The sequence below is a fragment of the Columba livia genome, chromosome 15, assembly GCF_036013475.1.
Source record: "Columba livia isolate bColLiv1 breed racing homer chromosome 15, bColLiv1.pat.W.v2, whole genome shotgun sequence".
NCBI lineage: Eukaryota > Metazoa > Chordata > Aves > Columbiformes > Columbidae > Columba > Columba livia.
In genome coordinates, this window is record NC_088616.1 from 13,743,870 (window position 1) to 13,768,723 (window position 24,854).

Here is a 24,854-nt window from a genome sequence, read left to right on the forward strand (position 1 = left end):
TGCTGATGGACTGTGGAAGGCTCTACCCTTCAGTGCCCAGGGGTTGAAGGTATCTCAGGGGCTTTTCTCCATATCTGATGAGGGTGGCAGCTTCTTGCTGCTGGCTCTGGGAGGTTTGACTCTTCAAAATGATCCTGGGTGGGTTCAGGGCTTTGCTTCCTCAGCTGTAGCAGGAGGTGAGCTGACAGATTAGGTTTATCTGAAGGGAAAAATCTTCTCTCCAGGAATCAGAACCACTTCTTCCAACCCAGAGGATTTATATATTTCTCTCCAGACTACCTAGGAGAGAAAAAAAAAATAGGGGCTTGGGAGTTAAAGTCTGGTTGTGCTCTGTGTCCTCCAAGGAGCTGGGTTATTGCTTGTTTAACACTAAAATGCTGGAGCTGATGAATTGCAAAGTGCTTCTTGGGTTTTATTTCTTGGATCCAAAGCTCTGAATTGAAAACTGCAATAAAGCAATGCCTGAACACGCGGCTGAAAGAAGCGCCTGTGAAAATCTTTGTTTGTGCCTATGGGTTGACACACACTGGCCTGGCTGTTGCACCTCCTGACTGCTGACAGGGCTGATGCAGCATCTGGAGGGGGTCAGATTTCACCAGGTAAAACGAATCTGAGGCAGGTGCTTCCTCAGTGTAAATGGAGACACAGACCGGAGCTGGGGTCTGTGTGGCCACCCTGACTTTGGACCATGACAGGGCTGTCCCCTATGGGCGCTTGGGCAGTGTGGCTGCTGTTTGCTGATGCTCTGCTGACTCAAAGCAAGCTGGAAGAGAAAGGGCAAAGATCTTTGACTTCTGTTTCCTGTGTGTGCTGCAGATCAGCTTGTGGTAGATGCTGTTATGCAGAGCCCTGGGAGCAAAGCTGCTCGCTTCCACCATTGTGTCCTTAAGCTGCAATAAAATAATGTCCCTGTAGCCCTGAATGTGATACAGATCAAAATATACCCTTTTGCTAAAGATTATCAGTATGTGTCTATTGTTCTGAGCCACTGGGCAAGGGAAGTGTAGGTGGTGTTTGTGGTGGCACAGCTGCTGTTATTAGTGATTGTGCCCCTGTCCTGGGCACTGCTGAGGCCAAACCTCACATCCTGGGGTCAGTTTTGGGCTGCTCACAACAAGAAAGCCCTTGAGGTGCTGGAGCGAGTTGAGAGAAGGGAACGGAGCTGGTGAGGGGCTGGAGCACAAGTGTGATGGAGCGGCTGAGGGACCTGGGGGTTCAGCTCTCCTGCCACCTCCCTGCATCCTCCATACACCTCTCTACCCCCCCATACCACAGCCATGTCACCTCTGCACCATGTCCTATGCCGCCCCCAGGCCCCCCATGCACTCTGCACATCACCTTACATGTCACCCTATATGCCACCCCCATGCCACCCGCACACCACCCTGCATGTCACCCCGTGCACCCCTGTACGCCAGCCGTGCCACTTTCCATGTCACCCCATGCCGTGCACCCACACACACCCGATATGTCATCGCCCCGGCCCTCTGTGCCGCACCCCGGGAACCCTCATACACCTTCCGCGTCACCCCCCTGTACACCCTCATACACCTTCCGCGTCACCCCCCTGTGCACCCTCATACACCTTCCGCGTCACCCCCCTGTACATCCTCACACACCTTCCGCGTCACCCCCCTGCACACCCTCATACACCTTCCGCGTCACCCCCCTGTACACCCTCATACACCTTCCGCGTCACCCCCCTGTACACCCTCATACACCTTCCGTGTCACCCCCCTGTACACCCTCATACACCTTCCGCGTCACCCCCCTGTACACCCTCATACACCTTCCGCGTCACCCCCCTGTACACCCTCATACACCTTCCGCGTCACCCCCCTGTGCACCCTCTGTCACCACCCAGGCCCCACACGCCACGCCCCGCCTCCTCCCCCTCGCCAGGGGGCGCTGCCCCTCCCTCCCAGCGCGTCGTCCAGCGCATGCGCGCCACCCACTCACCCACTCCGACCTTCCCATCATGGCGGCGCGGTGCGGCCTCGCGGCGCGGCGTGCTGGCGTCACAAGCCTCGCGCCGTGCGCGGGGCGGGGCCGTGGGCGTGGCCAGCGCGCTCTCCGCGGCCGGGCCGGGCCGGGCGGGCGCGTCGGGCTGGCGGCGGCGGCGGCGGCGGCAGCTGAGGCGGCGGAGGCGAGCGGCGGATCGCGGAGCCCGGGGCTCAACGGCATCGCCACGAACGGGCGGGCCCGCATGGGGGGGTTGCGTGGGGCCGCCGGTTGATCTCGGCGTTTGCCGCCGCTTCCCGGCGCGATGTCGAATCCCGGTACCCGCCGGAACGGCTCCAGCATCAAGATCCGCCTCACAGGTAACGGGGCGGCGGCGGCGCTGTGTGTGTCTGTGTGTCTGTCTCCCGAGGCCCGGTCTCCCCTCTCCAGGCCGGGGAGGGGGCGGCCGCCCGGCCTGGCGCTGTGAGGGGAGGGGAGGCCGGGCCCAAGGCCGAGACGGCGGCGACGGCGGAGCTCCGATCGTTCCTTAACTTTTATCCGCCGGTTCTCAGTCTCGCTTCCACCTCCGTGGCCCGGTGGGGTCTCTCTTAAATCTTATTTATTTATATTTTTCCTTGCCCTCCCCGCTCCCCCTGCTGTGGACTCCACCGGCCGCCTTAGCCCTGTTGGGCTGACACAAATTGGGGGGGGCGGCTCTTTGAGGGGGGTGTCCCCTGTCCCCCCTTCCCTCCTTCCAGCAGGCCAGGCACCCTGCTCCTTCTTGGGTCTCTTCTGTACCTTCCCCTCGGGGCGGTCCCTGTGACACCCACCCCCTTGCCCCTTTCTGGGGTCCCTTCTGTACCTTCCCTGGGTGGGTGGGGGTCCCTGTGACACCCCCCAGCAGGCCAGGCCCCCCCTGCCCTTCCTCACGTCACTTCTGCACCTTCCCCCGTGGGGTGCCCTTGTGTCCCCCTTCCCCCAGACCACCGTGTTCCTTCCTGGGGTCTCTTCTGCACCTTCCCCATGGGTGGGGATCCTTGTGACACCCCCTGGCAAGCCAGGGCGCCCTGCCCTTCCCAGGGTCCCACCTGCCCCTTCCTTGGGAGGATTTCCAGGCCGCCTTCCCCCCTGCCTGGCTTTCAGCAAAGCCTTTTGTCATTTGCCTGCCTTTGCTGTAGTGGATAAACCCCCCAGCCTCCTGTGTGCCGAGGGGGATAACGTGGTTGCTAATGAGACAACATGCATTTAGTTGCTTTTAGCATTTTTTTTTTCCTCTCCTTCCTCACAACTCTCACACCGCAAGTTGTGCAATCCACTTTTGAATTTCCTTCCCCGAGCCAGAGGTGACACCAAAAGCAGAGTGTCCTGCCTCCTTACGGGGCCTCTGCGGGGGTGCAGGGGTGGATAAACCAATTTATGTTGCACCTTGAAAGATCTGGATTAAGTCAGCTGGAAGCTGCTCCGGTCGATGCCGAGGCTGCTTCTTTAGTGGGAAGAGACACAGTTTCTGCTTCTTGAGGCTGCTGTTTGAATTATTAATAAATAAGGCCCAACCCGGTCTTTCAAAGGCAACAGGTGGATGGTTGGAAATTTCTTGGGCTAAGGGAGCCGCGGTGCTACTCCAAGTCACCGGCATCGATCTATGTAGAGCTGCGGTTGCATAAAACATTGTCAAATAATGAGAAAGCAGCTCTAGTTATACTTCAGTTACAGGTTAACTTGCTTCTGGCGTATAACGCAATCAATCAGAAGCAGCTCTTAAGAAAAAAAAAATCCTGCTTTTAATCCTTTTTTTGATTCTGCGCTGCTTGTGCTTTAGAAGACCAAAGGTTGTGAGGATAATGTAAATCTGAAAATCCTTTTCTTGGACGTGAGAAGGCTGAAAATATTTTTAGGATGTATGGATGATGTTTGAAGTGAAATGAGTTTTTGGCGATGTGTACTAAATGTCAACTCGGTCATTAACGTGGTTTATTTTTATGCAAGTCAGTTAATAAAAATGCTGTGAGTTAAGTAACTTATGCCGTGGTCGTAGCCCTTCTTCTGAGCTGGAGGATGCCGTTTAAATAACGGAGAAGCTGTTGGGTTTGATTTTAAAGGCTGATTGCTGCATTAAAGTGCTTTTTTACTTTCAGCATGCACTAGTCTTGTAGCTGAGAATGTTTGCTGGAAGTGACTGAAGTTTCAGTTTATTGAGCAACTTGGTGGATTATTATTTTTTACTCTCTTTTTTAAACTGTATTGAAGAAACATCCTGCTTGCTCAGACACATCTTCTGGTTTTACGAGCGCGAAACCTGGGTGGTGTGACAAAAATTGCTGTATTTAATAAAAAATAAATTGCTCTGGGAGAGGTTCAGCTTTAGAATCGTTAGGCAGTGCTGTATTCTTGGCTTTGCTGAGGCTGGCGTGCTGACTTACCTGTTTCAAAGAGCTGTAGCTCACATAGCTTTGGTGTTCTCCTCTCTTTCGCTGCTGGGAGGTTTGAGTGGATTGAAATCAAGACAGAGGACCTTTTCTGTTGTGATTTACTACTTGCATTGTGTTTCCTGGGATTTAGAAACCATTTATGTTTTGCATTACTGAAAACAGCTGTGTAAGTGCTGCTCAGGCTGAAGGTGCCTGTGAGTGCTGTTTTGTAAATGGGAAGTGAACAGTGGAAGAATATTTCATGCTTAAATACATCATTCTTTTCCTTGTATATCAGAAAAGTGTTTGTATTAGCAGTGTTGGGATTATTTTATTTATGTGAATATATCTAAAAGTTCTCGATCCTCTGATTATCAGAAAGGATGATCTTCCAGCTTATGCAGAATGGTGTCAGTGCTATCCTGATACAATCATGCTGAAGTAAAATGGCAAATAACGCATCCTGGTTAGAAATATACAAAATAATAATTATAATTTTAAAAATCAGCGAGTAGGTTGGATGGCAGGATAAATTGACTTTGTGTGCTATGGATCGCAAACATGCTGATCTCCCATCGTATCTCAGTTTCTCCAAAAGCCCGTTCCTCTTATTTCCACTGGGGCTTCGCCACTGCTGGTGATGCAGGAGCCAGAGATGTTGCTGGCCTTGCCTCTGGCCATTTGGGGCAGTTCTAGGTAAAATAAGGTAAAACTCGTTAAATCCATGGTCTCTTTGTATCCGCACTGTCATCGGGGTAGTGCAACAGCGGCGGAGTTATCCAAACGAGGATGGAAATAATCGAGTGGTATAATGAGCGCATGTGCTGGAAACATCCACGGGGACGTGCCAGGTCAGGGAGGAACACGATCCGCAGGCCAGGGGACCTTCCTGGAGCACGTGTCCCTTTTTCACTGATGTCCTGCTCTGGAACCTTTGTTTGCTGCTGCAGTCGCTGCTCCCTGGGGAACTTCCAAAGGGTTCATCATCTCCAAGGCTTCCAGGCGTCTTGCTCATACTGTTATGTCACCCAGAAGGGCTCATGAAAACTGCCATCTCATTGTTCCAGGTAGCTCGCGGGCGAAGGTTGCAGATGGAGCTGCAAAGACCGTGAAGAAGTGGACTAAACATGTAACTGTTCTACCAAAAAAAGCTGCAAGTTGTGTTCTGGCTTCATCGGTACCAGCTTTTCAGCAGTGTCTCAGCTGAGGTGTTAAAAGCTGGCTGGCTTTTGGTACCACTGAGGAAAGGTTGGGAAGGAAAGAACGTTACTTTAAACTTTACGGATCACTTCAGAGCTGGAGCAGGGAGGGGGGAGCATCTCCTGCATAAGGGCAGACAGCTGTGCTGAGGGCTGATGGCAAAACCAGCTTCTTTAACAGAAAAACCGGAGTTGGTGTAACAGGACAACACAAAGAATTGTCTCCAAGCATCTCAGCGAGCTTCAGAATACTCGAGAGTGTAAAAATGTGTTTATCCTGGGCAGAGCTGGCTGCTGGTTGTCATCGGGGAGGTGTGAAGATGATGATGGGGAAGCGGGTGGTTTCTGGGAGGTGTGGGGAAGGGTCAGAGGGGATTTGTAGGCAAAAGGTTTGATGGTGGTTGGTGCTCAGCGGTGGAGAAGGGAAAAAGGTGACGCAGACGAGAATCCTGAACACCCCTTCGGTTCACTGTGGTCAGCACGGTTTAGGGAAGTCCTGTCTACAAACTCTGACCAGTTAGTAGCTGGCAAATGGGTGACTTTGGGTCTTTTATTTGTAATTTAAGGAATACATAAAAGAATACAGTGGCTTCAAGTAGAAAATAAAATATTCCATTGCCTTAAGAGCGGTGTTCGTGTATGATTGTTATAAAGGCCCGGGTTAAAATGTGTCACAAATATCAGTGTGTTTTGCTTCTCTTTCATGACTGATGTCATATTGATCAGTGCAGCAAAGTTAACTGACCGATCAATAGCAGCACTAATATTGGTGACCTGCACAGCTTTATGGCCCCTGTTCAGAAACAATGAATATCTGTGTAGGGATCTTTCTATCAGACATCGTAAATACTTGATAGGTTGTCTGTAGTTTTATGTTCGTACATGAGGAAGACACTGGGTTACAGATGGGGATCTCAAAGAGGTTTGGGGTGTATAACTATGGGACTTTAAGGAAAAACAACAAAATAATCTTGCTTTCCTGGGTGAAGTGGAGAGAGCAGCCTGTGCAGCAGCCGGAGTGGGATCCACAGAGCTGCATTTTCCTCTGGGCAGCCTATGGGTAGCGAGTCTCCTCTTTTGGTTCCCAGTAAGCCAAAGCTCTGCCAGCACCATTGTCCTGGTGGAAGTAAATTAAATCTCCACAAGGAGTTCGTTTGAATATCCCCCTCGGGAAGGGAAAGTAGAAACAATAACTACTTTATTCCTAACTTGAAACTTTCTTTTCTCAATTGAAAATCTTCATATAAAGAAATGCAATTTGGGATGTTTTGCGGTTACTTAGTGATTTCTTCTAAGAACGGTTTTCTCATCCGTTTCCTTAAATGGCTTTATCACATTTCTAAAATTTTGTAGCATCATGCTTTGGGTTGCAAAATTAAGCATCAGTTCAGGGGTGATATAAGCAGTGTTTCCAATTTCTCAGCCAATTTTACACTGCGGTGTCACGTACACGTCTTACTGACAGCAACTCGGAAACCGCTAAAACTGCCACCCTCAATAAAGAAAAACGAGACCCCTCGGTGGTTTGCTTGGTGGGGTGAAGAAATATGGGATGGAAATACCGTCCACTTGTGTTTTGGAGGTTTACGTGGATCACTGCCCAACTTGAAGCAAGTCCAGTTGACATGCTTAACGTTGGATTAATCTGGTTAGATTAATTGCTGCTATTTATGGTTCTAGAGTTAACTACTCACTGGGCTGCCCTGTTGGTTGAGGTAGTGTGATAGGGCAGAGTGGTTTGGAAAAGATGGTTAAATCAGTTGGTGTGATACGCATGGGAAGTTCAGGTAGATACACAGCAGAGCAACTCACTTTAAGACTTGAGTGAAGAGAATATAAAAAAACAATGGCTAGAAGAGACTGTTCCATCTGCCATCTTTTTCCCTAAATTAGGAATTTTATCCTTTTTGGTATGTTTTTCCATGGTGATTCCTCTGGAAACGGCCAAAATATTAGTGTGAAGAGGAACAAATTCTGGAATGTCGCTGCAAGCTTTTACCTGTATTAGTGCTTTGATATTTTTCATGAAAGCTGATGCCAATTTATTCTCCCAGAGCAAAACAAGCTTGTGTCTCCGTGTTACTGGAAATGCTTTGTTCTTTCTTACACCGGCGGTTGTGGGGAGGGAAAAGGAGATGGTGAGATCTTGAGTCTGGTTGACAACCACCGTGATGTTTCTCCTGTTGTGAATCTGTTCAGGTTTTAGGTTATGTATATTGCATATAGTCCTGGATGCTCTTGCCAACACCGAGATGCCTCCTATTTTGATGGTGAGGACTTCTAGCGGTTTACCCTGATATACACACTGAAGAAGGTGAGACGATATCAGAAAGCCCAAAGTTAAGCCTGCAGACAGTCACCATTGAGCACACGTGTGGCAGCTGGTAGCGAGGAAGCTGCGCCGCTCTCGCATCATGATGTTTCAGGTTCTTACAAAAGGATTCCTGCAGATATCGCTGCAGTGACTCCAGATGTTAATCTCCTTGCCAGTCTGCTGACCCCATGGCCAAAAAGTTGTCACCCACCGCGAGAAGAAAACCTGTGCTCACGTTTCAGCTACTTCAGTGCGGATCCGGCTTCTCCATGTGAGTCTAGCTCAAGAATTGAGACTAAGGTGCTGGACTTTGAAAAGCTGAGGTGTGTGCATGTGTTGCCTTCTGTTAGGAGGAGTTGATTTTGGGAAAGAAAAACAGAGAAGAGAGAGTGTAGTGATTCCTTAAACCAAGCAGCAAGCTTTGCTAAAGCCTGTTTATTGGCATATATCAATTTATAAAATATTTATTTAAGTATTAATGTAATATAAGAGTAAACCAGCACTATGTTTGCTGAAGAAGAGTCAGTAGGTCCATAACAGGTTAAGATGCTATGTGTTTATAAACTGCTTCACATCTCTTTGAAGGGGAATTCAGTAGTTCCAGAGAGGAGATCCCTGGGGATATTTTTCTCTGTTTTTCATCTCTGTCATTCTGTGTGAAACTCATGCAACACAATGGGAGGACAGTGCAAAAATGTTGAAAGTTTTTCTTTCAAATATTCTCTTATGAACTGGCAACTGCATTGGGAATATTTGGGGCTACAGGAACTGGATGATAAATTTGACGATACTCTAGTTGAATTGGCAGAATAAGCGTGCATGCTGTTTTAGAAAGAGTCTCTCCACAGGGCTGTAATAGCTTGATGCCTTCCTCTTCAGTAAGTCATTTTTGTCAAGTTAAAGGCCAAAATTCAAACTGGCTTGTTGTCAAGGGCACTAAGCACAGCAGGCAAAAATCCCCAAGGCTACCCAGTTCACAGCGCAGATAGACAGAGCTGGCAGAGCGTGGTTTGCTCTTCCTCCCTTCCCCCAGCAAAAGTCCTCTTGCCTGTTGTTTGCTTTTGTTTTATTTCTTGAGGATATGGCCACAATCATGCATACTAATAGAATTTAGCAGAAAGTATTTAAATGGAGGGTTTGTTCCTCTGTTTGTGAGTAAAACAATCCATTATTGTGTGGGAGTAAGGCTAAAATAATGCACAATGCCCCCAGTGAGCGCGTGGCACTGTGCTCACCTCTGCCCTTCCAGCTGTGCTCACCTCTGCTGTGTAGTTCCAGCTGTGCTCACCTCTGCTGTGCAGTTCCAGCTGTGCTCACCTCTGCTGTGCAGTTCCAGCTGTGCTCACCTCTGCTGTGCAGTTCCAGCTGTGCTCACCTCAGCTGTGCAGTTCCAGCTGTGCTCACCTCTGCCACAGCTGGAGGGGACAACCACGGGCAGAGGACCCGGCTCAGCATCGCGGCCCTTGGCGTTGGCCGTTGTGTGATGAAGTGGTTCAAATGAGTTAAGCTTATAATCCAAAATCGTCCTGTTACGACAATCAGAAATGATGGGAAATCCCGTGGAATTAGGTGTGTGTATTTTCTGTTTTACACTTTGGTTCCTGATTTTCTTGTCAGAACCCACAGCAGCCCATTTACGAGTAAAGAGCGATGTTAAACCACGCTATTAACTTCAAGTATTATTGACCACCAGAATACTCCAGGAATATTATGTGCCCCTGAACGTCCTCACTAATGTGCACTTTTAGCCTTGATTGGTTTTTTTGAATGGTAGATGTTTCTTTCCCAGTTGATTATGAAGAAGCCCTGCTGAAGAAAATAGAATTTGATCCTCTTTCTTTCATTGATAACATGGTATTATCTTTCTCGTGCAGTACTTTTTGCTTTTATTGGTAACCTGTAGCAGGTAAAGAAATATTTTTCAATAGGATGCAGTCTTTATCTTCAAGTTGAGGAGGTCTTTCTCAATACATTTCATTCTTTGGGCTAAACCATCATTTTTTGAACGAGCGAATTAGGAGGAATAGTGTTTTCTTTGACCTTTTCATATGTTTGTGTTTTTGTCTTCCACAAAACCTGCCTATTTCCTCTAACGGTTAGACTGAAATAAACCCCGTGTGTTCTTATCAATTTAAACTTTCCATCTCTTGTTTGCTTCACAAAATGGCAAATTAAATTTGCATGTGTTAAAATCTCTTCTGATGAATCTCCCTAGTTTCCAGGACACTATATGAAAAGCCATCCTTTGTATTTTTCTCCTTAAATAAAGGTTAAAAACCCATTGAAGATAATTGTCTTTCTATTGACTTTGAATTCAAGGCAGCTGCGAACATCAGGCTGAACTCTCTTTTTTGCTGGTCCTGACTTTCCTTCCTCACAGCCCCAATGTCTATTTTGTCTTTATTACATCCCCAAATAAACCAGACATTACAGCAGAAAATTGAGTCTCTGTGGTCAGTTTTTTACATCTTTTAGTATATAGTGTGTATGACCCTAAAGATTTCTTGAAAAGGAAACATCTTTTGAAATGTATGGGCTGTATATGGAAATGAACTGAGTGTATGGATTGTGCTGTCCCTTTAACATCTTGGGATTTTTTTGACTACACAAGCGCAGAATTTAGAAAAGCAAGGAATTTGGGTTTGATTCAGACTTGCATTGAGTGATGTCCTTCCAGGGAAACCTTGTTCATTATCCTTGCAGCTGGTGTCGTTTTTGGGGTTTGTATTATTTTTTTAACCTGTGCATACATTTCCAAGATGTTCAAGGAACTGAATGTTAATAGACTATTTTTGTTCCTAGATGTATTAATTAGATGTGTCCGCTACAGCACAATAAACCAGCACAGGTATGAGAGTCAGTCTGACACCAGCATGTAACCTCTAGATCTACTTAGGGTAATGAAATCAATTCCGATAATTATCAGTAGTGATTTTACCTGCTCTGGTAGGAGACTTGGGCAAACAAAAGAAACATGTAAACAGGCGCTTTTCTGCGTTGTGTTGTATAGTTTAAAATTAAATACCTTCTCAGAATTAGAAAGGTCTGTCTGCTAACAGGATAAATAATACTTCCGTATAATCCAACTTAGACTCACAGTGACAAGTGTGGGGTGGGTTTTTTTGGTTGTTGTTCAATCACAGAAGTAATTTGACTTGTCTACAAGTAATGTTTTGATAAACTTGAATAGAAATTAGCAAACCAGCCATCGAATGAGATTTATAAAAAGTTGCTTGGGAAAATGTGTTGTAAGCAGTCTGCAATTCGAGGCATTTCCTTCGCAGGATGCTTATCAAGTCTGCATGTGCGACTTCCAAATGGAACTGGAGTGGAGAAGAGAACTATTTTTGATAGAAGGGGAAGAAAGGAAAATAAAAAGCCCAGTTGGGAAGTAGTACCAGTTTTTCCTTTTTTATCATCGCCTTAGGATGTAAATCCTACGAGTGTGCGGAGAGAAAACAGGCTTTGAAACACCAGAAGGGATCAGATTAATTTGTGATGTTCAAGATGATGCTGGTAGCGTAAACGTGATTGAAATAGTCATTGTAGGAGTGCTGAGTAAATAGAGTGGAAACCTTTGGATAAATTGATTTCTCTTCGATGGTCCGTATACCAAGTAAGGGCAAAATGTCCTGCTTGTTTCTGTGACGTTTCTTCACCAGGGAGGCTCTATCAGGCGGAGCAGCTGATGATTTTAAGGGGTTTTTGGAAGGTTTTGCTTCCAGGTGCCAACGTAGAGCTCTTTTTTTATGGTGGCAGCAACCACAGCCTCGTGCAGGAGGTTCTGCCCATGGGTACCAGCCTCTTCTTGGTGGGTGGAATTAAGACATTGAAAGACCAAGCGGAGAAGGATCCAGCAAATATTTTTGGATGGTTTTCTTCTAGGTTGGAAAGCCAATATTAATCAGTTTTCTAGGCTTTTGGTGCTTTCACAAATCAGCTGTGAAACCTGGCACACAGGAGCTGTCTACAGATTTTGGGAGGTGGTGCTGCCTTAGTTCATCATCAGGCTGATGGATAAACTTGTGGGACAAGCTTCATCTTCTTTTCCAGACCGAAAAATTACCAGGCTGGAAAAGGGATCACACCTGTCATTCTCCTTTCACTAATTGTTGGTTCTTCATCTGATTTCAGTCAGATTTGGTCAGGACGGAGGTGTGACACTGGGGTCTCCAGCTTGGTAAATGAATCTCCCGTCCCGGGTGTGTGGACAGGAGGTGTGGGAGAGGAGCTCTGAGCTGTGAAGGGGAGAAAAATACCTCTATTATGTCCACCACACCTCTGCAGATAAATCAGCATCATGAATTAAACTCCTAATTGCACAACCAGACTGAGCGTGTTTGGATTTTTCTGGGGTTTTTTTCTCCCAGAACTTCACTTCGCCGAGGGAAACATCCCGATGACTTTATCAGGCACCTGTAATAACACTCCCTATGTGTTTATTTTGACTTAGGGGTTTTGTTTCGCTTTTTTAACCCAGATGAAACTGTGTGTTAATTCCTTACGCAAAGATGCATCTGCATCCCGCGAGCGCATCGCTCCAGCCCCAGCCAATGCATCAGCCTCCTACTGGCAGTTTTTAATTAAAAGAGCAGCACTATCACTTCAAATTAGTGCCACACAGTTTATTTTAGTAAGGAGAGAAATGGTGTTTAAAGGTTTTTCTCTTATGAAAATTGTTTATTAGATTTGGCTATCTTTCGGTTCTATCTAGGAGTTGTATCAGATTCCTAAGTGTGCAAGTCGTGTTAGTGACATGAATGCAGATAAAAGCTCTGCTTTTAATATCTCAGCTGTTTGATAAATAGGCATCAGCCTTTGGAAAAACAGACAAACAAAAGCCATTACATATATGTCATGGTTCTCACAAAGCACTCTTTAGCCTGTTTTCAAGTGCATTCCATGTGTGGAGAAGGTAGTGAAGAAAGAGATATTTCTGGGAGCTTCTGTGTCGTGAACTGGGAAGAGATGTTTCCTGTAATCCGGTTCAGGGAAATTGTTAGGCCTCTGTTATACTAAATTACTGTGAGACCAAGTAATCTAACCAGTGAGAGCCGGGCCTAGTGAGAATTTTCCTCTAACAGCTTTTCATTTGATCTGGAATATTAGCACTGTTAACCACCCATGCGAAATGTAATGTATTGAATCTGTTTAATCAATTTAAAATGGAAAGCAAACGTCTTAGGCTTTGAGTGAACCAGCTGTCCTCATGTTTTTTGGTTTGTTTTTGTTTTTTTTTAATGATATTAAATTTTGGACTTTGGGTACGTTAATATAGTAGTTTGATAAAAACCTTTTTGTTCAGAACTTTCTTCATATTTGTTGTTGCAGCATCCTACAGCTGAGTGGTGTCACTTGCATAAAATCCTATGTCTGAATATACATACACTGAGGTTGTTTAGGAAGAGACATCGGGTATCCTGGCGCAGTAGTCGGATTGTCATTTATTGACCTAGTGGACACTGAGGTTTTGTATAAGGAAAATAGCAAACAGTTGCTGCGACAAGCAAGGCAATGGATGTATAGTGTTGAGAAAATAGTAACCAAACATCCTGGTCAGAACAATGCACCGAAACATTTCCATCGAGATCCCAGCCTTTGTGACTGTGGATGCGCTTGGCGTTAGAAAGGGGGTTTCCTTTATTGAGTAGCTTGAAAATTCTTCTTAAAAAGATTGCATGGGGCGGGGGGGAGTCCGTATATGTTGCTGTTAAGCCAGCGTTGAGAAACTAACTTTGCAATGGAAGCGTTTATTCTTTTAATTTAAAGAAAGGTCTTCACTAGTACACGACATGCAAGCTGCACATTATCTGTTTTTGTTCTAAACTCTAGTTTAATTTTGCTCTCTGAAGCCAGACTGTAACTAAAGCATTCCCAGCATCTCTTGGCCGGAGATTCAGTCAAGGATGTTTTTCAAGAAGATGGTTCCAGCCTTCCTTGAAGCTGCTCCAACGGAAATTTCCTTCTATAGTGTGTACAGTGACACGAGGGAAGTCGCTACTTATGGTCCGCAGCCTTAGCGACGTCCTCTTGCTGTTGTCATGTCCTACCATGCTTCATCTGGAAACAAATGGAAATATTTAACATAGCTAGATGGTACAAGATAAGGGTTGGGATCGCTCTGTATCCGGGATGTTCTGCTTGAGGTCACTCAACTCACGAGTTGGTTGTTGGCAGAATAATACGGCTAAATGTTTTATGGGCGCGAAGGAAAGGGGATGTGTTGACAGCCGCAGGCGACAGACCTCCCTGCCCACCTCCCGACTCAATCGAAGGGTATTTGCCATCGCAGATTGGTTTTTCTTACTCAACCGTACATTGGCTCTGAGCAGTTTGTTTTGTCATTCACCCTGGTGACTGTCAGTGGCGCTGGGCTGAACAAACAGAGACTATTGATCAAATTTGAAGTCATTAACTTGGCAGTGTAAATAGATGCTGTCCTATATAATTAGAACAAGGGAGTAACACATAGGCTGATACGGCTTTATTCTGAATAAAAGCCTTCTTTTCATGAAATCTTGTTTGGTGCTATTCAGCTCTCGGTTTTGTGCCTCCCATAGGTCACATAAGAATTGGACATTTTGTTTAAAATCCCTAAAGTGAAGAGGATGCTTCTGCTTGTGTAAGATTGATAACACTGATATGATGCAGATCTGCTGAACTTTGGTACTAATTGGAAATTGCGTTTGGAAGAAGGGGGTGCTAGCGTGAGGTTATCGATTAACCACATCCATGCAGAGCGTGTTTTGGGGAGGAAACCCCTCGGTACCCCCTTCACCTCCAAGCGAGCAGCGTTGCTTCCAGCTCTGAAGCAGCAGCAGTTTCTGATTGTCCATCTCGCTGCCGCTCAGCTGAAACACACGCCTGGTAGATCCAGATATTTGTACTCAAACACAGCGGGTGATTAATTATTTCTGAAGGAAGATGTTTCCGTTTAATGGCAACAACACTCCTGTCAACCTTCTAAAACCATTTTAACGTTTTAGATGGAGTGTGGCCATAAGACACGTGGAATACTTTGCTGTGCGAGCTCTGGATTCCTTGGCGATCTATTCCAGACTAGTGTGAACGCGCTGGCACGGAGCAGCAATAATCTCATTGCTCATTAGAGCTCCCGCGTCCCGCCGCTGCGAGTCCCTCGAGAGCGAGGCCGTTCCGGGCAGGACGGACCCACATCGACCCGCGGCTCCTGGGCCAGGGCAGCGTCACGTGCGGCTCGTTGCCTGGAAATCAGACGAGAACTGATGTAACTCGGTTCATCCAGCGTTTGCGTGACCCCAGCCAAAGTGCTCGGAGGGATTTACCGCTTGTGTGACTAATGCGCGATTAGGTGGATTGTGGAGAGCGTGTCTGTGCGCTTCTTGTAGACGAGACTTGTCGTATAGTAGCGGCAGCAACAAAAAGGTTGCTAATGCGCCGTTCTCTTATTGTAGCTCTTAAATGGGACTGGATATAAAACCAGATTTATTTTTCTTCTCTACATAAAATCTTTCATACTAAATCCTAGGAGAGTTTGTTACCCAGGTATGTTTTTCTTGCAACAGATGGACTACTATAGAAGAAAATAGCGATTCTGGACTTTCTTAACAGAAAGAACACAAGTAGGTGAATAAATGATAAAAATTTAGCTTCCAAAAGCTATTAATATCTCTGTAATTGCAGTCTTTTGTTTGGAACAAGCCTCATTTCTGTTGTATTCCCCTTTCCCCTCTGCCACAGCTTCCTTGCTCTGCACACACACACACACACAGACCCCCGTCCGTCCCAGTCACGGGTGACACTGGTGACACCGGTGTCACCTCCCGCTTGGGCGCTGCTGGCGTGGAGCCGGGCTAATCAACCCCAACGGCTTAATTGACTGGCAGGTGTCCAGGGCTCACCTGGAGCACCCCCGCCCTCACAAACACCAAAAATGTGTGTTTGGTGCTTCCCCTGTTTTGTCGTCGTCAAACAAGGCGGGTTTCGGCTGAGCTCTCCGAACAACTGGAAAAAAGCTGCTTAAAGAAAGCAAAGAGCGGCTCGTAGCGTCTTTTCAAAAGGGATTATAACAGCCTGAATTATTAGGAAACAAACTACCGGAGATTTTAGCTTTGAAAATTTCCAGGGATTAAAAACAATCTTATAAATCAGTTTGGTTCAAAATCAGAAGTGATTCTAAGAATTTAATTTGGGCGAACACAATTTTTCTTTCCTCTTCCTGAATTTAAACTTTGCACCTTTTATTTCAGCTTTTGTATCTGAAGTTACTAAAGTGATTTTTCCCTTTTTCTAGCTAAGCACTTCATCACTCTGAATTATATTTTATATTTTACCTGGGCAAAGTGTAATTTTTCCAGTTTTTTGCATGTGCCTCTTGAATCGTCTGGAACCCGATGGATATAATTTGAATAAGAAATTGTAATGGAGACACCAGTTGCTGCTCAACCCGGCTGAATGGACTTGGGAAAAATACTGGATAATGTTTTCTTTGTAACCCTGTTCTGTTCTCGTCATGCGGTGTCAGTCGTATGTGACAAATAAATCCGCTCACCTCCTTTTTAGTACAGGTTTGCTACCACAAGGTATCCAGGTGGTGTTTTGGGCAACTCTGTGGAGGTTTTTTGCAGTACAACCTTTATTTGACTAAGTGTTTTAAAGCCAATGCAGTCTTCCCGTTTCAGTAATGTGTGCTGTCTGTTCTGTATTGACAGCAGTTGAAACCCGACGAAAGAACGGAGGTTAAACTGTGCATTAAACATTGCGTGTGCAAGAGGTGGTACCAAGGTAATCACCAAAAGAAGTCAGTAAAATGTTTAATTCCATCTAACGTGGGCAAATCCTACACTCTGCCCCACAAGACACTAACAGCGTTTATAGCTCCGTACTACGATCCAACTTAGGATCAAAACTTAGTTTATTATGGGCTGTTAGGCTGTGCCTCTTCTTTCCAGCACCAACTTGAACTTGATGATCTGTATGTTTGTTATCCTCAGGTTGACAACCCGGGGAGAACCAAGTACTTCTGAATTAATTCCAGCTGGTCCAGTTTTGGGCTGTCTGTTCGCTAAGTAGCCTAGAACAAATTGGACTCGTTGCTCTAGGCTTTGTACACTGTTAACTCTTCACTGAATATTGACTTGCACTGCTCTCATTTTTAAACCTGAGCTTGCTCTTGCTCTGGTCAGAAAGCACCACTCCATCTCATCTGTTCGTTATCTTTCTTACCGCAAAACAAACACTAGATTTGCGAATAAGGAAGGCAAAAGCTGTAAGAGCATGAAGAAGCTGCTTTGGCGGTGAGGCTTAGAAAAGCTTGATGTGACAAGACTCGAGGCTTTTTATGTTTCCAGCCAAACACGCCAAGAAGCGCTCAGCACACCTCAGCTGAAACCCCAGCCTGGAAAACAACTACATGCGCTAGAAATTAGGGGAAGTTTGTAAGTCATTAGTTAACCCGAGGTATGTGGTTTTAAAGCAGTGATACGGTACCAATGCCTTGCTTGAAAGAAAGGATGCTTTGTGTTTACCTGCAAATAAATTGGGGGTGTTGACTGTGCCTCTTGAAAAGTCGGGTGGTACCTGTTGGGATTTGTGCTGGTAGCATTTAGTGCAGTTGTCAGTAGTGCTAGAAGAGGTGCTGGTAAGTGTTACTCTTTGCAGTAGATTTCTAGAAACTGCTTTGTTATAAGACTGTCCAGTTATTAAAGAGATGCAAAATGAGTCAGAGTTCTATTGAAACAACTTAAGCCCAGTGAACCATTTTCCCTGAGTTTTGTTATTTTAAAATACATGATATTCTATAGGCTAAATTTATTTTCCTGTGGAATTTCTATATTGGAGATAGTTCAGTCCAGTGTTTCAGAATGAATGAAGAAATGTGCATTCTTGAATGTTGCGGTCATCACTGTTACATACATTTAACTACAACTTCGAAAAATTGCTCAGGCAAAATTTGTTGTTTCTTATTTTCAGTGTTTTAAAATATTTTACATATATATATATATATATTTAGTTTTGCTGGCAGTTAACTTGAACATCAGCAGCGTCCTAGGTCACCTAAGCAGTTCCCTTCCAGCTTCCTGCTCTTGGTTCACAGTGCAGCTTTGGTTTAACACCGAGTTTAACAGCCCGACTCCAACCAGAGCCAAACCCGTATATTTAGTTTCGAGGCAACGTTCCATGTGAATTGTTAAACTAAACCCCTTCTGCTGATACATTTAAGCCCTCATGGGATGAACTAATAGTTTACATAGTTTACAACTTACACATAACCTAACGCCATTCATTTTTTAAATAACAATGTTCCTGCTTTTAAGCAATCTTACTTAGCGCTTGATGAAAACCAGACATTTATTTTGTACCGTTTATTAAAATGTCCCCGTTGGAAAACTTTGTTCCTATAAAGTTGATTTTGTACCTTACTTAATTGCAGTAAGATATCAAAGAAGCTCAATACTGGTTCTGTCTAGGAAACTGAGATTGAGAAGGTGTTAAATGGTGTTTGGTTTTCCTCCTTTACAGTGGTGTTTAACATTCAAATTGCTTTGTGGAAATATTGACACTACCTGTATGTGGAGGGCTGTAAATAGCAGCCACTCATCGGAGATACAAAACATATGGTTTAGGTTTTAAACTGAAAAATACGCTTCATTTTACCTTGGACGTTTTAGACTTTTACTGTTTGACAGAAATTCAGTGTTCCTATTGAAATGTTGCTTGGCTGTATCGAGTCAAACTTTGCCAAGATTTTCAGTACCGATGGTTCTATTTCACAGGTTTTACATGTTGTGCAGTGAAAGGTCAGATGACTTTTCTTCTGCTTGCTGCAAAACAGGCAGATATTTGGGGCAAGACGACATGTATATGAAGAGACCTGGAGATAACACTGGGTTAGAAAGAACAAAAGCCAAGTGTTCTCTTCCTATTATTTCAAAAACATTTCTGCTCGTTGGACAGGACCCCGGGGCTGGATCTGTTTTAATTGCTCTGATTGCTTGGGCTCTCTGCTAATTCTAGGTGTATGGTAAGCGTCCACAAATGTGTTGCTTCTGGTTTTGGTCTCTTGTTCTGTACTTTTTCCTCCTTTATAAAGCAGCAGAGAGCAGTTGTGCAGGTTTTCCTCCCGGACTTAGGAAATGAATGTCTTGTAAAAGCTCCGATTAATTAGATGGTGTTTTATGGGGGGGAAAGCTGCTGTTAATACAGAAATGTAACTTGAGTCTGACAAACTGGTTATAAAACATATACTTGTAGTAGTACTATGGGTAGCACCGTAGAGAATACCTGGGGAGACGGGGAATCTTAATTTCTGTGTTTTATGGTGAACATAATATTTATTGAAAAAAGCCCTTTCTGTACTGAATTAGTAAGCAAATGATCAGCTGCACAGGAGAGTTCTTGTAAGTAATGAAAATAAGGTGTTTAACACTTTATACATTTAACTTATGAAAGCGCAGATCAGAGGCGTGTTAAATTAAACACACCTAAATGAAGTGCTGACGGAGCAGCAGACAGTGCTGCACAGGGACTCCGTTCTCCGTTAGTGTCAGCTATTTAATATGTAATTCCTGCCTAAGTGATATCTACAGTGTTCAGGATTGTTGGTTTTTCTATATTTGATTATAATTCAGTAGTATTCATCTAGTGTTTTCCAGAAGAACAAATCTATACGTCTGAAGACTTGGACAGTGTTTCTAGAAAGGACCTTTTGGTTAGTGGTGTAAGGCTGGGCTTGAGCTTGGTCCTGAGCTCAGCCTGGGCCGTGTTGTGGGCGATGTCAGGGTAAGTGAATGGTCCTGGTCTAGATTTGAAAAAGGTGCTTTGGAAACTCCAAGTGTTAAAAGTGCAAAATATTTTTGGCAATCTTAGCAAATTTCAGTTTGGAATCTGAGCTATGAGTGCATGTGGGTGGAGGAACATGTTTTTCATGCTTTAGGAATTTTTTTCCAGATGCTTTTTCAGTGCTTGGGTAACTCTAAAAGCGAAGTATTAAGACTTCAGCATAGATTTATTCCTTTGGTTTAACGTAACTTGCGAAAATTGAGCCACACAGTTTTGCGGCGTGTTTTTAACTTGATTGTGGTGATGATGTTGCATAGTGCAAGATGTTGTTTCTTTCACAACGTGAGCACGAGTGTGTGCAAGCTGTGCAGATAAGCCGACCTGATAGACACCTCTTGCTTTGAAAACGTGAATTACTCAATGAGAGCGTGTGTGGCTGAAGATACAAGAGGTGGAAGGGTAGAAATCCAGAGTTGCATTGGTCCCGGTAACTACCCCTTGCACAGTAAGTGTGGAGTAAAATGCCATTTTGTATTTCCAGTAGGAATTTTGTCGCTGAAATTGTTACATTTAGCTGTCAGCTACGAGACTGTATTTGCCCTGAGAACACGATAATACTCTATGTAGTTTTAAGAGAAATGTTGAGTTCTTTCCAGATATTTCTATGTCTTAGTAGCGTATACAGAAGCTGACGCTATAGCTGAAGCCTGAGCATACACTCCATTTTCAGAGGGTCAGGAGACTATTCGAGCACACTAACAGTGGAAAAACGTGACTGAATTTGGGAAATCTCTACAAGCATATTATTCCACTTGATTGTGATTCTGGCAGATGTGTCGGTGGGGATGCAGGACTGAGTTTCAAATACCATACGGTGGATTTAAATGACCTTAAGTTCCGTTCACATTTTCCCTGGTAGGACTGTGTGATCAATAGGGCATTTTTTTGAGAATGGCTGCATAATGGAGATGGTAATAACTGCCTTACCTCTTGAATCCCTGTTCTCAAAGAAAGCAGCTGGGCTTTGAACATGTCGGGGGCCGGTCTGCAAAGAAAAGGGATGAGGACGGTGCTTCAAGGGCATCTTCTTAAGGACAGAGCAGGTTTCACCAGATGTGGTCTCACTCTTGCCCCAGCAGTTTATTAAAGGTTTGTTCTATAAAATAAATAAATCAAACAGCGCACACCTGGAAATACAATTTGAGTCAGAAGTAGGAATTTAATATAGCTGGAGTTTGCCCCGTAGAACATGGGGCAAATAAATCTCATGGGCAGCTTGGGGTTGCTGTCTAAGTGGGAAACAGGAGATTGTGTAGAGAATATGGGACGGTTCTTGGCCTGGATTAGAGGAAAGCATAGCAAAGTTATAAGAAAACTGATGTAATAGCTAGGATTTAATGAAAGATTTAATCTGGGAGGTAGCCTTTATATCAGGCGTTTGTTACGGGTGAGCAGAGGGGGAAGAGAAAGCAAAGTTTAGCATGGTGGATAATTGGATCTGCTTATTTCCACCTCTCTGATGTGCGTGCTTTTCTCTGATTCTGTACATCATTCGCTCCGTTTCCTATTGATCTCCCTTTTTTTTATCCCTGCAAAGTTCTTCAACTAATTCCATAACTCAGAGTGTTTCTCCACGTTTCACATCTCGGTTCATTCTTGAATTTGCTTTACTGGCCTTGTGTTGCACACAGTCTCCGTTAACTGGGAACATCGTGAGTCTTGTTCTTGCAATAGTCCTGTGCTGGTTTTTTTAATGTTTTATGTTATTGAGAGCTAAATCAGCCCTCGTTGGTGTGTATATGTGCATATGAAGGCTTACTGGTGGTCCGTGCCCAGCAGGATTTTTCACTTTGCGTAATTCTTCGGCATCCTGGAGACGAAACTCTTCTATTTTAACTTGGTTTTGTTTGCACTACGAGGACTGACTCTCGTTCTCGACGGATTTCTGCTTAGGTAGGATGGAATTTTGATTCCTGGCTGAGCAGATACTTTAATGACATGTTAATGGACTAATAAAAATGGCTTTTTCTGGGCGTGTGGTTTTTTGAAGATCTCTTCAAAGTCGTCTAGTGTTTGCAACTGGCTACACAAAGCCAAGTTCCAGCCCACGAGGAGCACATGCCTTGAAAAGAGGCTTTGATTTTTGCTGCAGCCTACACAAAAGGGCCACAAAAAGGCTCCATGTATCAAATCCAGCAACTCTCGGAGAACTGAGGCGTTTTTTAAATGAAGCATCGCTTTAATCTGGTAGTCGAGGTCTGGTTTACATGAGTTCAGGCAGAGTCTTCCAATGTCAGGGCATGATGTTGGTCCTGAAGTCTGAGCGGTCTCGGGGCTTTTTTGGAGTGGTTTACATGTCAGATTGCAAATCTGGTCAGCACCATGATGTGAAAATCGGTAGTGAAGGCCACTCAATGTATATGTCTATATAAAATTAGTTCTGTACAGCTAATTGGGTTATTTGGCAAATGTAAGGAAGACTTCAGTTGTGTTTTTATCTGTTTCTGCGTGCTGGGCGCTGCTGTGATTCACTTTCGGTTACTGAGACATTAAAGCAGACCATGGATTTGTGCATTTCAGTCTCAAGCAGACAAAGACCAGAAGTATTCCTAAAGCGAACAAAAAAAGTATTAGAATAGAAACCTTGGCCTTTGTGGTGAGAATTCAAACTCCAATTTGTGAATGAAGTGGGATATGTCAGTTCAGTGATGTGGCGGCTGTAAAGAAACTGCATTTTCACACACTTGGTGCCTTCAACCATCTTTCCCCTCCCATTAAACCCTTTTGTACCCTGCCAAATATAAATGACTGTCACCCTTAAAAAAAACAGGACACTTAAAGCCTTCATGGGTTGCCTAGTAGTAGAAATAACTCCAGACGTTGATCCGCAGCGAGGTCTCATTTAAAGTTGTGTGCGGAGAACAGGAATGGTGAGCAGAGTCATTCGAAAGGCGGTTCAGAAGGGGTGGCTTGTGGTATTCAGAGTATTTTCCACAAAACACGCTGAACCATTTGGAGATGTGATTTCACATCGCAGATTCAGCAAAGATTTTAATTGTGGGCCACAGCGCTTTGGGGTGTTAGAGCAGCATGTGGGAAATAGCTGATGTTTGCTTTCTTCTGGTTTTTTTTGGAGGCTTTTTTTACACTTCAAGCATATTAGTTTTGCCATGCAGCCTTCTGAAAATAGGTTTTTTAGAATGGCAGAAATTTTGCTGTGGAAACCAGCCCATAAGCTGGTGTGCATGGAGCAACCCAAACGCCAACACACGGTGCCGGCGTCACAAGTCCAAAGCCAAGCAGACTTTGACGCCTCGGCCGAGATGTTTCCATTACTTGAATGCTTCAAATTTGACCTCCTTTGTGGCCCTTTTTATTTTTCAATGGTATGCGATAACTTTAGTTTCATTCTGTGTCAGAACCTTTATTCCTCTCTCCTCCGTTGTTGTTCTTTGCTTCTTGCTTGGATCTTAAAACAAACCAACCAACCTCTGGTGCTTTTAATGCTTATGCTACATATCTCCATGATTATAGATGGTCTACACAGAAGGAAACATTAAGTAGAGTCCTTTCTACGTCATCAGCCTGCTGGCCTGTGTTTGTCTGCTGTCAGAAAGCAAAATGAATGTATCCTGGAATCCAGCTGCCTGTTTGTACAAGCACAAATGATTAACCTGGCATATCAAAGGCAGCGATGGCTGCGCGGTGGAGTTGCCAGCATCGTTCGTGTGACCTTCCCCTGCTTTCCTAAGGGAGATGTGGCCATGCTGCTGGTTTGTCTTGTCCTCAGAATTAACTCAAGTGCTAAATTGAAGGCCGTCGTTAGCTCAGATCCCGTCCACTTGTAAAAGTCCTTAATTTGAGGAAGGAGACTCTTGCCTTTCATTCACAAAGTGTGAATGAATGCAGTCCCCAGTGCAAATTTCCTTCCTATTTTGCATTGGTACAGGCTGGGACCTACTCAAACAGTCGTAGCATGTTAGCTGAAAACAGTCGTAGCACGTTAGCACCGTGCGGCTGAAAACGGTTGTAGCGTCTCAGCGCGGTGCCCTGGGACGGGGCGTGTTTACCGTGGTAACCGCGGTGCTGACGCGGAGCCGGCGACGCGAGGGCTCTCGCGGACCCGCAGCCGTCCTTGGAGCACTCACAACTCAGAACCTGCACACCCAGGCTTTGATTTCTGTAGGCTGGGGATATTTGAAATGGTTCCTCACCCAGGCTGCCTTTTCTCTGCCTCCCTAATGAAAAAAATGCTGCTGCAGAGATAGGTGTCTCGGTACTGAAAAAGGAATAAAATGAAAGCAGCAGCTTTCTGATGCAATTCTCCGTTGGGTTGTTCAGACGGGGGAGCCTCGCTGTGCGTTCCTTACTACACCCGTCTGTAGCTTGTTCCTGCGGCACCTCCTGAGCCGCAGCGGATGATTCATTTGTGCTTTGGAAGCTGGACCGACAACCCGGGGCTGGCAGAGGAACCGCGCGGCTCTCTCAAGTTCCATCTGCATCGAAGGCATCCCCAGGGTGAACACTGACTTTGTACAAGGCTCGTCCTTTCTTCACCTCCTGCCAAATCCGCTTTCACACTAGTCCTTTACCCAGCTGGCTGATTTGGCCTTTCAAATTATCTCAATAATGGCAGGTGCTTGAAAAACAACATTCCCATCCCTTTATAAATATTATAATCTAGCTGTAAAGGCACTGTTTCAGTATTGTTTGGGATCTGCTGTATTAAACAAGAATTGTTCTCGGATGCTGTGCAGCAATCCAGAGCGGGGTGTAAACAAATACTGTGTCAAGCTGAAACAAGTCGGTCCACTTTGAGAAGGCAGAATGGAAATGCCCAAGTCAGGAGAATTAGTACCTGTTGTAACATTGCAACAAATGCAGGGAGATTGCTCCTGCCGACAAGCCCTAGACCTTTGTCCTTTAAAAGAAAGGAAAGCAAAAGGAAAAAGCTCTTTGGAAATGAGGCAAAAATGAGGTTTGTGCAAAGTACGTCTGAGTGCCTGGTTTGCAGATATGGATCCATCCCGTTCTCCTGCACTGCCTCTGGTGTATTAATAATTAATAATTTGTACACCTTTGTAGCTAAATCTACCCAAGTTCCCGGGTTTGGGGCTCGGAGGAGCAGCAGTCAGACCCTGCGGGCGGTCGTGCTAAAGTCTTCTTGGGGACAGAGCGTTTAAGAAGCCAATCTGCACATACCCAGCTGAGAGCAGAATGTCCCTTTGGCAC

The 24,854-nt window shown here is 45.0% G+C and overlaps 1 protein-coding gene across 7 annotated transcripts in view; it reads left to right on the top strand.

Annotated features, from left to right (window-relative positions):
- The first annotated feature begins 2,057 nt into the window (after positions 1-2,057).
- SMURF1 (SMAD specific E3 ubiquitin protein ligase 1) overlaps positions 2,058-24,854 on the top strand; it is a 45,542-nt gene continuing 22,745 nt past the window's right edge. For 2 of the 7 annotated variants that reach the window (XM_065031408.1, XM_065031409.1), the window contains exon 1: positions 2,058-2,321. In XM_065031408.1, coding sequence (XP_064887480.1) covers positions 2,267-2,321 — 55 coding nt within the window. In that variant the 5' untranslated portion in view covers positions 2,058-2,266. Of the gene's footprint in view, positions 2,322-19,395; positions 20,128-24,854 lie in introns of those variants that run through there. The other 5 variants (XM_065031404.1, XM_065031403.1, XR_010466392.1 and 2 more) reach the window with 5 other exon arrangements.